Source organism: Gambusia affinis, linkage group LG07, assembly GCF_019740435.1.
Source record: "Gambusia affinis linkage group LG07, SWU_Gaff_1.0, whole genome shotgun sequence".
In the NCBI taxonomy this organism is placed as follows: domain Eukaryota; kingdom Metazoa; phylum Chordata; class Actinopteri; order Cyprinodontiformes; family Poeciliidae; genus Gambusia; species Gambusia affinis.
Genome location: NC_057874.1, coordinates 25,304,732 through 25,319,589, shown reverse-complemented (window position 1 = coordinate 25,319,589; position 14,858 = coordinate 25,304,732). Strand labels below are relative to the sequence as shown.

At 36.0% G+C, this 14,858-nt stretch overlaps 1 protein-coding gene across 2 annotated transcripts; it reads right to left on the bottom strand.

The window, feature by feature from the left end:
• Nucleotides 1–985: 985 nt before the first annotated feature.
• Nucleotides 986–13,447, bottom strand: padi2 (peptidyl arginine deiminase, type II). Of its 2 annotated transcripts, none has more exons than XM_044121699.1 (16): nucleotides 13,227–13,447; nucleotides 10,465–10,636; nucleotides 10,241–10,316; nucleotides 9,552–9,613; nucleotides 8,778–8,895; nucleotides 8,323–8,475; nucleotides 7,973–8,160; nucleotides 7,141–7,244; nucleotides 6,794–6,905; nucleotides 6,454–6,561; nucleotides 5,130–5,281; nucleotides 4,109–4,256; nucleotides 3,612–3,705; nucleotides 3,443–3,522; nucleotides 1,898–2,032; nucleotides 986–1,246 (listed from the first exon to the last, which is right to left on the bottom strand). In XM_044121699.1, the coding sequence occupies exons 1-16, from the start codon at nucleotides 13,388–13,390 to the stop codon at nucleotides 1,013–1,015; spliced, it is 2,100 nt and encodes a 699-aa protein (XP_043977634.1). In that variant the 5' UTR covers nucleotides 13,391–13,447; the 3' UTR covers nucleotides 986–1,012. The 2 variants fall into 2 exon arrangements, with proteins under 2 accessions (XP_043977634.1, XP_043977635.1); XM_044121700.1 differs by lacking the exon at nucleotides 13,227–13,447 and adding an exon at nucleotides 12,682–12,859.
• Between the last annotated feature and the right edge of the window lie 1,411 nt (nucleotides 13,448–14,858).

The window sequence follows — 14,858 nt, the reverse complement described above, 5'->3', positions numbered from 1 at the left end:
TGTAAATGAAATCAAGGAGAAGGTTTAATAAAAATGAACACCACTAGCCCCAGAGTAATTTATTCTCAATAAATGCTGATTGTTACTATGCAAAGAATGACAGTGAGGTACTATTATGAAAGTATCTGGTAAGAGAAGAAAGTTATTTAGCAACCCGCCCGCAACAGATGTTCTAAACTGATAACAAAAACCATACTTTCTATTGTTCAAAAATGCTAAAATCCAAATAAATTTGTGAAATAAATATATACTATATGTGATAATTTAAATGGAACCAACATCAGAGGCTTATATAAATGTTACTGTAAGCCTGTGTAACTTTATTTTGTGTCATATAAGCCGCATTACATCATGAAATAATTTAAACTGAAAGAACTTGGATAGAACAGTATAGAAAATGTAAATTTGACAGATACAATTAATTCATGATGTGCATTATTAGACAATGAAATCCAAACAACCACTGAGATAATTATAAATGCTTTAAGATGAGAAAATTAAAAGTACATTTTGTTCCTTTTAAATCATTGGTGTTCAATGAATTGTATTTATTTAATTTATCACATTATGTATATGTTTACCAACAAATTTAATTTACTGAATTGTGGCACTTTTTGAACCCCAGGTGTTTTAGGTAATAATCCTACAGATAAAGCCGTTTTATGCTACTTAAAAATTTGGCACCTTCATGTACATATTAGACCTTATTAAGTAATTGCTTCTGTGCACACTTAGCCTTAATGGCTGAATCTTGTTATGACTGACAGGAAAAAAAATAAGTTTTCCATTAAAAGAAATTCACTGGAAAAGCGGTGTGCATGCTGTGTCACACTTAAAGTGTGATTACCTCTTAAATCCAGATTTAGATAAATGTATGACTGATTGAAATGTTGAAACAAGGAATTGCTTTTAATGAAATTGTCATTTAAAGAAGCCTTTCCTGTGATATTGTAGAATATTTGATTAACTGAATTCTAAAAGATTGTACGTTTTACCGTTTTTAGTTTTTAATTCACAGCTCGAGGTTCCACCATTTGAAGTCAAAAGGCTTTCTGAGGACGTTGGAGCCACAGTGAACCTCTCCCAGCAGTTTATGGTAGGAGGTGAAGTCGTCAATGAAGGTGCAGTTGAGACCCAGGCCCTCCATCAGGGAGCACATCTCGGTCTCCAGGGCACAGCGTCCATTCACCTTGGGGCCAAACGGCTTTGGAATGCCGAGGTTTTTTCCCAAAACAATCATGTTGACCTGGAAATTGATATCAACATGAAGCCATGGAATTAGCTCACAATAATAGTGCAATGAAAAAGTATGTAGCCCTCAACAGGTGTCCTCTGTTTCTGCTTCTCACATGTAGACATTTCAAAATGAACAATTTTGTCCCCACTAGCATGAAGGTAAGCTGAATATATAACAAAGACAATTTTCCAATGATGACTTCATTTTTTAAAAAGTAAAGATATCCAAACCAACCTGACCTTTCATAAAATAAACTTTAAATGCTACTCTTTGTTTGATAATAAACATACTAGAATTGTTTGGTTTTTTTTTAATGTAACTTAGTTTCATTTGCTAAACCCCAAGCCTTACACCCAGAGCTGTAGAAAAAATGTAAATAGAACATGACAACATGAAAACAGCTAAAATATTTTAAAAACCAACACATCATAATCTAAAGATAATCTAAAGTCAGATAAGAAAAACGAAAAACTAAGCAAGTTATCAGATTGAACATTTCAGGGGTCAGGAGGCAACGTTGGTTTGGATAGATTTAATTTCAACTGCAACAAAAACATAATTTGCCAAAAGGAAGAAATCCGTAGAAGGGTAAATACTTTTTATAACAATCAATTTCAATTTTCTATTCATCTTAAATCAAAAGGAATTGTTAAAGCAAACCATATCAGGGTAGTAAGCCACTGCTCTGGAGCCATCCTCGTCATCCAGCTTAAAAAGAATTGGGAGGTCAATAATGTCATCATCATCCAGGCCCAGCTCTCTTTTCAGAACATCCCTGTTCCAGTCAATGCAGCTCTGTTAAAATCAGATTTCAAACAAAAGACAATACCCATGCAATATTATTTGATGCTCATTCTGGGTTATAATGAGCAGATGTGAAAAATTTTGAATCCTTTTAGCACATGGTAAACCCCCTCACAAAACATACAAATATGAATTTATCATAAAAACAATCTTATATTTGTCATCTGTGATGCTCAGTTATAGGTTATCACATTTTAATGATGCTATTGTGATAAACGTCTGATTTGTACAGAGCTATAAACATTTAAGTGTGAACATTACTATAACAACATGCAAAAAACTTTGAGGTGGATAAGATTAAACTGAAAGTGATGAGATCTGTTGGTCAGGTCTTAATCAACAAAGACCACATGGGGGCAGTACAGATGGTTGCCAAGATAATTTATCAAAAGCAGAGGGAGAATCTAACAGAAGCCACAAATTTGGCTCATGTTCAACTACATTTATATTGACAATGAAAAGGAATCTCATTACATAAGTGTTAATACTTCAATCTATTTCTTTGTCAGAAAACTGAATTAAATTTCAGCATCCAAATTCTTTGGTAGGAGTATACTGACAGCCATTATCTTGACTTTCCCTCCATAGTCCTCTACAGATGGGCAGACATAATTAGATTTAGTTCTAAAAGTATTTTTTAATGATTTGGAGGTGATATGCGTAGACTAACTTTGATGCTGAAAAATAAGAATCTCTCTTTGACTTTTATCAAACAATCTAATTCTGATCAATTTAGTTAAATCATTGTTCCATCTTTTCAGTTATTGATGTGAAGTGATAAGAAAGTTTTCTGTTTTACAGAAAACTGTAAAACAGCTGAAACACTGACTTCCTTTAAATCTCAATTAAAAACCCACTTGTTTACAGTTGTATTTGAAACGTAATCAATTACAAATTTATTGACAGAATCTGACTTAATGTGTTTTGATTGTTGATTCTATGTTGCATTGTGTTTTTGTGTTTGATATAACGTAAAGCACTTTGAAATGCCTTGCTGCTGAAATGTGCTATACAAATAAAATTTGATTTGAAGTGGAAAAATTACAAAAAGGTCACACCTGTATTGTGCACAATATATGAATAAACCTGATAGAGTGATTTCACCTGACAGTGCTTGGAAATAGTTTTTTTCCACAACAGATGCCTGCTTGTTCTATGTCAAGGTGTACATAAAATGCTCTGGATATTTTGAATACTTGTCCAGACTGACATCTTCGTACAGAGACCTGCATTCTCTCTGCAAACTATGGCCTTACCTTAAAGCATGTAAATGAATAGGTAATCTTTCTACTGTGGTTTTAAAAAATAAATGTTCCATTAGACAAAGCCTATGAAATGGTTTAAAAACTTACCTGTCTGCATCACAAAAAAACTTTACCTGCAGTTTGGAAACCCACTCACCTGTACGTAGTTATTTTCATCTCGCAGATTTTCATCGTTCAGGATATCATCCACTGTCACATGCACTTCATTTTTCACACCTTATGAAAGAATTTAAAGATTTAGTTTTGTTATTTTACATTTTACCCATCAGTTTTCTATGTATCTGCTAATAACCCGCCAACTATACCATCAAACATCTTGGCTTGTCCATGCCCGTCAATATGCAGTCCTCTGAATAATTTGTAGCCTGCGTCTGGGCTGGCCAGCAGCAGACGAAAGCCCTGTCAGCAGGAACACAAAAGACAAAGATAACACTGGAGCTCTCATATCCAAAGAGATCACACAGTCACTCAGTGGAAGAAAGAGTGTGGCAGCGTCAACCAGTGATAGTGACAAAGAAAAAGAAGAATCTGAATCCTTGAACCCAACAGGCTGTGCATCTGTATGCAGTGGAAGCATTCTGCCACCATGTATTTCTTCCACCATAAAGCTTGAATAGAGATGTTACCCAGCAGTTTTTATACAACCTTCATCATCAACACATCTACAGGTGGAAAATAGGTCAGAGCAGTTTTGTTTATTTATTTTTTTAATCTTCCCAGAACTGATGCCAGAGTACAGTATAATCACAATTTATGCTTTTCTTGTCTTATTGGATTTGAGCTTATTAACTACCACATCTACCTTTCTGTCGGGAGCCGGAACAAAGCTCATGAATTCATCAATGTGACCAACACAGAGCCAGTCAGAAAACAAGGCAACAGGCTCCTGAACCTTCTGAGCCCACAAAAAGTCTTGAACCACTTTGGTCATGTTTCGTCCCTTAGTTGCCCTATAGAAAAAAAAAGAAAAGAACAAGTCTTGACATATACTCTTTGTAGAACCCAAGACCTGAGGCATCATGTATAAATGCTGTGTACGCACAAAAAAGATGTAGCACAATATTTTACACACAAATTGGGATGTATACAAATAAATATGCATTAATATATGCAAACTACTTTGGCTGCCGTGAAATGTGTGGTAGCCACGTAAACTCTTTCAGTGGACAATAACAAACTACCTCTGACCAAAACTTAGCAATGTACACTGATATCTGACTACATTCAGTGTTATTTAATCCAAGGACAATCCCAATGTTTTCATGATTTGAAGGTTTCATAGTTTAAACTTAAATGATGATATTGAACCATGTTATCTTCGAAGAGATAACACACAATTATGTAAATAAAATATGGATAAAATTATAGAAAAACATCACTCCAAATGTTATTAGTCATTTCTTTTGTCACATGTAGATGTAACTATGAATCGGTCTATGTGCCTGTTAAATAAAATATATTATTATTGGTTGTATTTGATAACAGACTAAATCCAAAGCAGTTGCCATGGTTATTCAGACGTGTTGAGAGACTTTCAGATCTTTATACTAATTTGTAAATGTATTCAGGTATAGAGAAATGTCACAAGTGCAGCTGCGTCCAATACAGTGCAAGTCGAATTCATAAAGGCAACGTCTGCTGTGACTCGTTCACACACGCTTTTATGTATCTAAATTTTTTTTGTGCACCACAAGTTTCAGAACTTCTCCTGACTACAAACTTTCACTAAAGTTGCATGCTTTTATACATGAGGCCCTTGGTCATTTATAATTTGCTTAATAAACTCTTTAGCTTTAAAATTGTTCTGCAGTGATGTTACTTACGTTGGGAAGGCAACCCCAATGAGGATTCTGCCCAGAGGGTATTTTTTTCCATTCACTGTGACGGGAGGGCTGACCTCCAGATTACCGAACGAGTCCAGGCTGCTCACATCTTTTCTCTCAGCCATTCTGGTCACATACCCAAAGTCAGGGCCCTGAGGATGAAACTGTATGAATGTTCTGCACTACAAATGCAAGACAACTGTCCTAAAAATTAGTTGAATTTAGAATTAGACGTGCCTGTCATTGTTCCTCAGTGAGGAAGTCAAGGTCTAACAGCAGCAAAGTGACAGGTAAATGTAGACTTAGATTCACACAAATGTAAAAATGTAATTAAAAAAAAATGCAAAAAAAACAAACAAACAAAATAAAACAACCGTACAGTAAGATTTAAAACATAAAAAAAAAACTATTGTAGTTACTACAGATGACACTCAGATTCTGAGAAATGTGGAATTTAATTACATTTAATTGAACAAATGTTCTCTACTTGTATTGTTTCTATATTATATTTCAAAATTTGTAAACTCTATTTTCTTATGAGAAACATTTTTTATGTGTCACAGTCTAAAGATTTACCCTCCTTTGAGAAATGTGATATTTGATCCTCATAGATTTACTCCAGACTTTGCAACATTTGTAGTTTATAAAAGAGCAACCTTCTGAACATCTTAAACTTATTTTACTGTAACCTGTACTAGAAGGTAACAAACATGTAGAGCTTCTGTCTCTGTTTTAGGATATCCATCCATTTTCTATACACCCTTTGTCCCTAATGGGGTTGGGAGGGTTGCTGGTGCCTATCCCCAGCTGCGTCCTGGGCGAGAGGCGGGATACACCCTGGACAGGTCACCAGTCTGTCGCAGGGCAACACAGAAAACAGACAGGACAAACAACCATTCACACATACACTCACACCTAGGGAGAATTTAGAGAGCCCAATTAACCTGACAGTCATGTTTTTGGACTGTGGGAGGAACCTGGAGAGAACCCATGCATGCACAGGGAGAACATGCAAACTCCATGCAGAAAGACCCTGGGCCGGGAATCGAACCCAGGACCTTCTTGCTGCAAGGCAACAGCTCTACCAACTGCGCCACTGTGCAGCCCACTGTTTTAGGATATGCCAGAAATAATAAGTTTTTAAACATTTTGATTATATTTTTGGAACTTATTTACAGAGTAATGTTTTACACAAGTCAAACTGTATTGAAAATTTGATGTTCACAACAGAAAACAAGTTACCTTGATGAGTGTCTCAGGACGTAATAAGATGTTCAATATATTCAAAAAGACTTTAATCTTAAGAGAAAACAGAGACTCTTACCAATAGTTCATTATAAGGAAAGTCATCAAGACTTCCGTCTCTGGGGGAATCCAAAACCACAGGAAATGAGTGATGGGGTGAATCGATGTAACCAAATTCCACTTCATCCTGAAAAAAACAATTAAAAGAAAACACTGCTTATTTTATATTTGTGTGTCTCACAAAGACAATAGTCAAACAAAATTGGTTTACTACTGTCTAAATCCTTCTGATATTAAAACTATATTTTTGACAAAAAGTCTTCAAATACATTGACAGGGTTAGAAGAACAGCACAAGTAAAGAAAACCTTCCATAAAAATAAAGAAAATGTTTGGCATATGTCAAATAAGTTTTGTTACTTGCATCCAGCGGTCTCCTCTGTTCAGGTATTCATGGCAGATCTTCAGCTTGTACCCAGAACGTGCAACAAGAGTCTTCATTCCTTTGAGGAACTCATAGTTATCAGATGTACTGAAACCACAGGCAGACGTGTGTTTTCTTGTGAAATACTTTTCCATTATGAAATGGTGGCTTTTAGAATGTTAAACAGTAGATTATTTAATATAAAAATAGATTATTGAAGGAAAAGATAAAACAGCTGTCAGAAATTACAAAGAGGACTTTGCACAGCATGAGAAGCTGCAAGATAAAGAGAAAAGCATAACAACTTCAGAAACACATTGATAATTCATTAGTTCCCTCTTACCTGCAGACAAACACCTCCACAGGCTGGAGGGTGTTGGGTGTCATGATCCATGGTGACACTCTGAACACCACTTTGTCTGTAAAAATGGGCGTCTCAGGAATGCCCTTCAAAAAAAAAAAAAAAAAAACAAGCTGCTGAATACGTAATGTTTTAACTCCCAACATGGTCTGCTTTTACTGCAATTTAAAATTTTGACTTGAACCAAATAGGGAGACAGAGCAAACATGAGAAAAAGATGTTCTAGGAAGATAAGAACAACAATGTACTTTCTGCCCAGCATGCAAAATTCTATGTATGACCCATGTGATACATGGTGGCATCAGCATTGTGGACTCATCTTTCTGTAGAAGTTGGTCAGAGATGAAAAGGAAGATGGATGACTCCACAAAAAGGTCATTGCTTGATGACTAAGATTGTTTTAGTCATCAAGGCAATAGCCATAAATACACAGAGTTACAGATGAATAGTTTGAAATTAAACATATTCATGTGTTAGAATGACCCAGTCAAACAGACCAAATTCCAATTGGGTCCGTAGCACAGCTGGAAACCTAATTCTCATAGATGCACCCCTATCTAATCTATCTAACAGCCATTTTAAAAATAAAAATGAGTATAAAAGTATATGTCTACATGTGTTAAACTGCTTGAGTGATTGACAGCTGTGATTTTCATTTCATTCCACTTCACAGTAGTATAATAGCCCATCTACGTCTACAGGGACTATTATAATTCAATAAAAAATATTGTAGTTTGTTGTTTTAACACGGAAATCCATGTAGTTATTATAAACCGAAATGTGTAAAATTAAGGTGCTACTTTGCTGATCTTACCTCCTTCACTGGCTGCAGTAAGCTAAGGTTGATGGTGATGAGCCCATCAAAGTCCTTGTCAGGAAACCTCAGACCCTCCACATAGAAGTTCATTTCTGCTGAGCCTCCAAGGTAAGGCACTTCCTTGGACAGCACCTCACTGCTTAGCACCAATGGATAGTCCTTTACAAAGGAACTAAAAATTTTCTCTGCAGAAAAACATATTATAACTAGTTGCTTGATTAAAAAAACATAAATTGTATAATGAGTGATTTAAGTAAAATGTGTAACAGTGTACAGCCATAAAACAGTAGGTGCATTGCATTTACATTACATCACCTGTTGCCCTTTAAATTTTCAGTTTTACTCACGCAGGCTGCTCTTAACCACTTCATGGGATGCAGCTCTGAAGACTCGAACACTCTCTGCGTCTCCCTGAGAGATGTGCATGGTGAGTTTGTAGCCTTCTGGAAGTTCGGCAGGTCCTCTGGTCCGCAGCACCATGAGCGACATGTCCTTAAGATCTGTACATATACAATTGACACACTCAATTTGTCTGACCCTCCAGTGGTGAGCATAACTTTCAGTAATGGGCTTAATATTAAGGAAGTTTAACTGTAAGGACAAGAAATGACTGCATTTAGACACAATGCAAAGCACAGAATTTGTAACAATTTCCCTTTCAATTAATCTTCTAAAACCTGACAATACTTTCAAATACACCGGCACAACAATTGCATACAGGAGAGCACTTTTCATACAGTGGGGGAACAACAGAGAGAAAAATGTTCATAGTAAATACTCTTCTTCAACAATACGGTTTTACCTGCCACTTTGACTATGCGGGGATCCTCACTGTCTGGTGACTTGTTGTCTGTCTTTTCTGCATCACAGTTGACCAGAAGGATAGCTCCATGCCCATTGGGACCCCATGTCCATGATTCCTAAGAGATTTTCAACAAACCAAAAATGTCAAATGCAGACATTCGAAGCATAGTTCCGGCTAATGGGCTTTAAACTTGCAGTTGCTTTGCATTCTGACAATAAGAACAATGAGAATTTAGCTAGATCAAAACGGAATTTCTGCTAACACAGATTAAAGGAGAAAATTAAAGAGATGTAAATGAGCTAACAAAGCCATGCTGCAGATGATCCTTATCGTATTTACACATGATATAAGGAGCTGGAAAAAGGATTTTATATTAAAAAAGATCAATAAATGACTGAGAACTGCTTTATTTTCAGTTCTGTTGTCTTTGTTCAGTTTGTGAAAATATATCCACATGAATTTATTTAATTGTTCACAGTGAGAACTGAACTTAGGGCCACTACTGGAGGGTGAATTGGATCAATAGTGTGGAATGTGGAGTAAAAACATGTTTAGACAGCACATATTCAGCTTGCCTCTAATTATAAAAAAAATGTGCAAAATAGACCTCAGAGAAAAAGAAAAACGAGTTTCTCTGCTGCAGCATGTTCAAGCTTGTACTAAGAAAATCACATTAGCACCCAAAACTGATCAAAATGCACCACAGCAATTTATTTCTTGATGAGAAGTGAGTAATATTTTTATTGTAATTAATAACATTTCATGTTTTACCTTATGCGGGTTGTTTTTCTCCACAATACCATCTCTGTCAGCATCCACGTCAAGAGAGATCTCTGGGAGACAAGCACATCTTGCTTATCACATAGTGCTTTTGCATGTTTCATGCAAAGGCTCAAGCACAGTGCAGCTATTGCTTCAATGGTCCCTTTTCCAGTGCAAAATAATGTTTAGACTTTGATCCTACTTTTAATCACTGATGAGCTGTTAAAATTAAACTAACAAATCAATTGGCTGAACATTAATAAGTGGTTGCCATGATCCCTTGTTTCGGACTCTTTTCTTGTTATTTCCTTGTATTCATTTCTTAATATAATTTTTCCTTGTTCTAGTTTATTCCCTCTGTTAGTGCAATTATTTTTGTTCAGCATTGAACTTGTTAGATCTAATATTTATTTCTGTTATTGTTTAGGTTCTCCATTAGTTTCATCTTTTTCACTGGCTGCGTCTCCATTGAGCATTTAATTTCAGAAATAAATTTTGCCAGTTATTCCTTCACAGACTCAGTATTCACCACTGGTTTCTTCCGTCACACTCTGTTGCCTTTTTCCTGTTTTGTAAGTTAATCTTCCATTTCTTAAATCTTCATTTTGTTTCAAACTTGCTGCCTCCTCTACTCTGCATATTGGTCCACATCATCAGCATCATGATAGAAATGTGTTATTCAGTCAAATAAAACTTACCAATGGCAGTAAGATGTAGAACTGCTCTCCCCAAAACCTTCCTGGTACTTTCACTTCCATAATAGTATACGGACAGCTTTATATAAATAAACAAATGTTTACTTATGGAAGACAAATGTAAGATGTTTAATAGCAAAAGCTGCAAGAATTTTCAGTATGAAAAACTTGTGTTGAATTAAAGGCTGTGATTTGAACATCTGTATTTTCATGGCTGTCCAGATTACCTTATCCTCTCTTTCAGATTGGCTGGCATGGTTCATGCTGATGAGTATGACTGAGTTTCCTCTAAGGGGTACCAGGGCCGGTTGGGATGACTCCCCAAGTGGAGGGCAGAGTTCGAATTTAACATTGGCAGTGCACTTCACTGAGAAGAAGTGGGATCCAGGAGGGGCGCTCCTGAAAGGCAGAATGGCAGATTGTGACATTAGGTGTTTTGCCTAAGGTGTTTTTCAAAAGTAATCATACTCCTTGAGTTTTCAACTATTTTGTCACGTTACAATCACAACCTCTAATGTAAACTTACATGGTAGAAAATACAATGTTGTGCATTATTGTGCACAGTAGAGGGAACTTGGAAAGCATTTACATTTAATTTCAAATGTCATGTTTTCTTTAGCTTTAAATGGAAAATCCCAAATTTAATGACTCCCCACAAGGTTTGTTTCATGCTGTATATAAGACTGCCTTGTGGCTTCCTGTGTGGCTGTAACTTGACAACATGTGCAACGTTTGAGTGGTAAGGATACTATTACGTACAAGGTTGTGTAAAAAATTATGTAGAGTATGCACAATAAAGTGCTTCACAGAGTAGTCACAGAGTAAATATAACTTAGGATGAACACTGATGTATGTTTAGCCTGCTCATGTTTCAATAGATGACACACCAATGGCAAACTGACAGCAGAGGTCATAATGTGCTTATTTTGAACTTTCACTAGTCTAAAAAGTAAATCAGTCTTTGTGTAAAAAGTAAAATAACAAGAAGCAACTGTTACAATGAACTGAATAATTTTACATGTCTACATATCATAGCACCTACGACTTTATATTAAAATTTACTGTTTCACTTACCTCAACTGAGGTTTTAAAAATGTTGATATGTGTCAATCTGAGTTCATTTTAACAATAAAAGACTCACTGTTGTTATATAGACTTTTCATGTTAGCTTCAGTTTAAGACCACAACAGATTTTTGTGAGCCAACGTCACACCATGCCTTTGTGCTCTATGATGGATTTATAGGCTGAAACTATGAGCTAAGCCCTCCTTTTCTTCTTCGATATTTTAGAATGTTGCAACAGCTTAAATGTCAGCCAGTGAAATTTTTCTTGAATTGTATTTTTGAATAACTTGTGCTATTTCCACCTTATGAGTAGGTGTGCGCAGTTAAGTCAGCAAAATAGGGGTAGTAGGTTCTAAGAACAACAATGTGTGTATACATTCATCACACCAGATTACAGTAATGTTTTTTATCAACAGATAAAAATAAAATATGCCTTGGAAAAATGGAAATTATCCAAACTATAAATATAATTACAGTATCCAGTAGTCAACTCATCAACAGGTGTCCAGTCACAAGAGATGAAAAAGATTGTGTTGAGTCGAATTTGAAACCCCCTAAGAGCCCTGGACAGATTACACCACATTAATCTGTCCAGGCTCTATTACTTCTTTGTAATAGAGCCTGGTTCTGTTATGCACAGCAGGCTGACATTTGTTAGAGCGTAGGCCATTTTCTATGGAGAAAGACAAAGTGTTTTCTGTACAAAGCAACAAAAGAGGACTGTTGTGTTTATGTATTGTCCAAAATAAAGGAAAACCCCACAATTTCTGCCTGTACGAGGTGCATATACAAATGTCTTTCTGTGAATTAACAATGATTTCCTTATTTTGCTGTAAATGTACCAAAACAGCTTAGTCACAGTGTGTCTAAGATGATAAGGCAATATTTCAGTCAGTAGTACCAAAATATGTTTTAAGAAGCTTTTGTGAAAACTTATGCCCACCCTATATATGAGAATAATTATCAAAGATCTATCAGACATGTTTTCCATCTAAAACCCCTGCTAATATTTTTGCTTTAGAGAAAGGTTTTCATCTGACGTTTAAATCTAATCTGAAAGTATTTTAGTAAGTACAATATTATATCACTGTAGCAAATGTGTTGCAAACAAATACCCATCAGAACAGCTTGGAAAACAATAAAGAACCTACAAGGTGGCTGCACTTAAAAGAAAGTCGTTTTATTGCCTAACATAAAACGACGTTTTGTCAGGCATTTTCCTGCTACAGGGAAATCGCCGCTGCTATTTTCCTGTAGCAGCTGCAATAATGAGTCAAAAAAAAAAAAAAAAAAAATAGAGAAGCCTGTATCAAATGCTGGATCTTTAACGAACGCACCGCACCTTGTAGGTGAAGGGTGGGCTGCAGAGAGAAGCCTACCTGTTTAAGTTTACGTTGAGTTCCGAGCCGACCACGCACACTACGTTGGTCGTTTTACCATAATCTACTCGAAGAGTCCGCCGATGAGCCATGGCTGCAGCCCTCTCGGCTCTGATACAGCTCCGGTACAAGAAGGCGCAAACGGGTCAACAGGTTGCGGAGAGGAAAGCTCGACTAAGTCCGGAGTTTCGACTGGAGCCACTGGGCGGTGATTGGTCAGAATATAGTCACCCCCTCGCCCCCCTGCCCTTCTCTACATCCAAACTCTATCTCTTACCAATCTATTGTGCTGATTGAGTTGCAATGAAGTTCACCCAGCTACAAAAACCTAATATTGACACATTTTATAATAAGTACCAGACTAAGCTCTGTTGTCTCACCTTTCAGTTCAGGCTCTGTTGTCCGTCGGATAATACACGCGCCAAAAATTAAGTGTCAAACTTAAATAATATGCAAATTAACACAGGCACCTAAATGTGAAGCACATAATTCTTATTTCCACAGTTAATTAATCAATTTCGCTTATAAGCATTAAGTCAGTTTACCTGTTCAAATTTGCCTTTAAAGATGTGCCAACGACATGCAGGACGCTCTGTGGATTGTTTGTGTCCAGACGGCATGTTCGGTGATATTCCGCCCTTTCTCTTCTCTTGTGGATAAAAGCAGGAAAATTGGATGCTGAATCAGTTTGGGAAATGTCCTGAAACATTTTTGGCTACCAAGTTCTCTGGCTCAAAGTAATGCAATGATCAAAGAAATGGCTGCTCTGCGTATGGAAAGCGGATATATAAGAGAGAGGAGGTACCAACAGTGTTTGAAGCCTATTATATCTTCATTGTAATTGGCTGCTAGTTCGGACTACAATTCTTAGAATACGTTTTCCAAAGTAAAGGTGGGACTGTCTGCTGATTGTTCAAAGCACATCCTAAGCAACAACTTAAACATTTTAAATAGGCTATCTATACATGCGGACACCGCATAAATCACAGTGTGGATAAAAATCTGTATAACAGATCAGGCTGAGACTCTGGCAAGTGGCAAAGAGCAAAGCTTTATTTCGTCTGCAGACGGAGAACAAACACAGCAGCGAGCTGCACTGAGTTCTGATTTGGAGCTGCAAAACTAATGTGGCTAAATGTGTAAAAGAATTAAATAAAATTGTTAAGAGACATAATAAGCAATTTTTACTTCACAACAGAATGAGTTTAAAAATTAAACTTAAACAGACATTTGCCCCTATTTGGGTTTCATTTAGTTCATAGATAGCCCTCCCCCCTTTCTCTGTAAAGAAGGGCAGGTATGGGGCCCCTTTCAGTGAAGCAGAATTGAAAAACATGATGAAAGTAGACAGCAAGGCTTTACCGAGCTTCATCAGTGCGGCTGGGCTCACAAACACCAAGCTATGCTGAAGAGGAGCAGTCAGGTTTAAATAATTACACCAAGCTCCCGTTCTAACACAATGATTCTGATCACATATTATTGATGCATAAAAATGATCTACATCATACTTGTTTTGTGCAAACAAACAATAATCGACTTGGATAAACATTAAAGTCATTTGTGAGATCAAGAAAATGTGCTTGCATTAAAGGCTTGGAGGACAAAATAATAATAGCTTCTCTCCTTTTTCAAATTTAAGGTTTGGCTTTTTGTCTCATTTGTTTTAAAATTTACATAAACAATGATGCATGACAGAAAAATGCTGCCAGACCAACAGCTGTTTAAAAGTGAGCACAGTTAATATTTTAATACCAACAGAAGTCATAATAGCTTGGAAACCCATCAAAATCTTTTATTTTAGCATTGTGAAACAGAAACAGCAATGAAACTTGTAACAAATAGGGTTAAATATGCCCTATACAAATGCTGCATAAAAATGTCATGTTTTTATTTCTTCAAGTAATTAGTGACCTTGCTTTATTTTGGATTTTTTGCATCGTCTTATTTCACTTATTTTTGATGTGCCGAGTAAAACCGTGTTTCTTCATCCTATAAACTAAACAACATATGTAAGTCCAACCTTTTTAAACATTACCTTATTATTATTATTATTATTATTATTATTATTATTATTATTATTATTATTATTATTATTATTATTATTATTATTATTATTATTATTATTATTTTATAATGGCGAGAAAATTATACTATAATTGTAAAGATCTTTTTCTGAA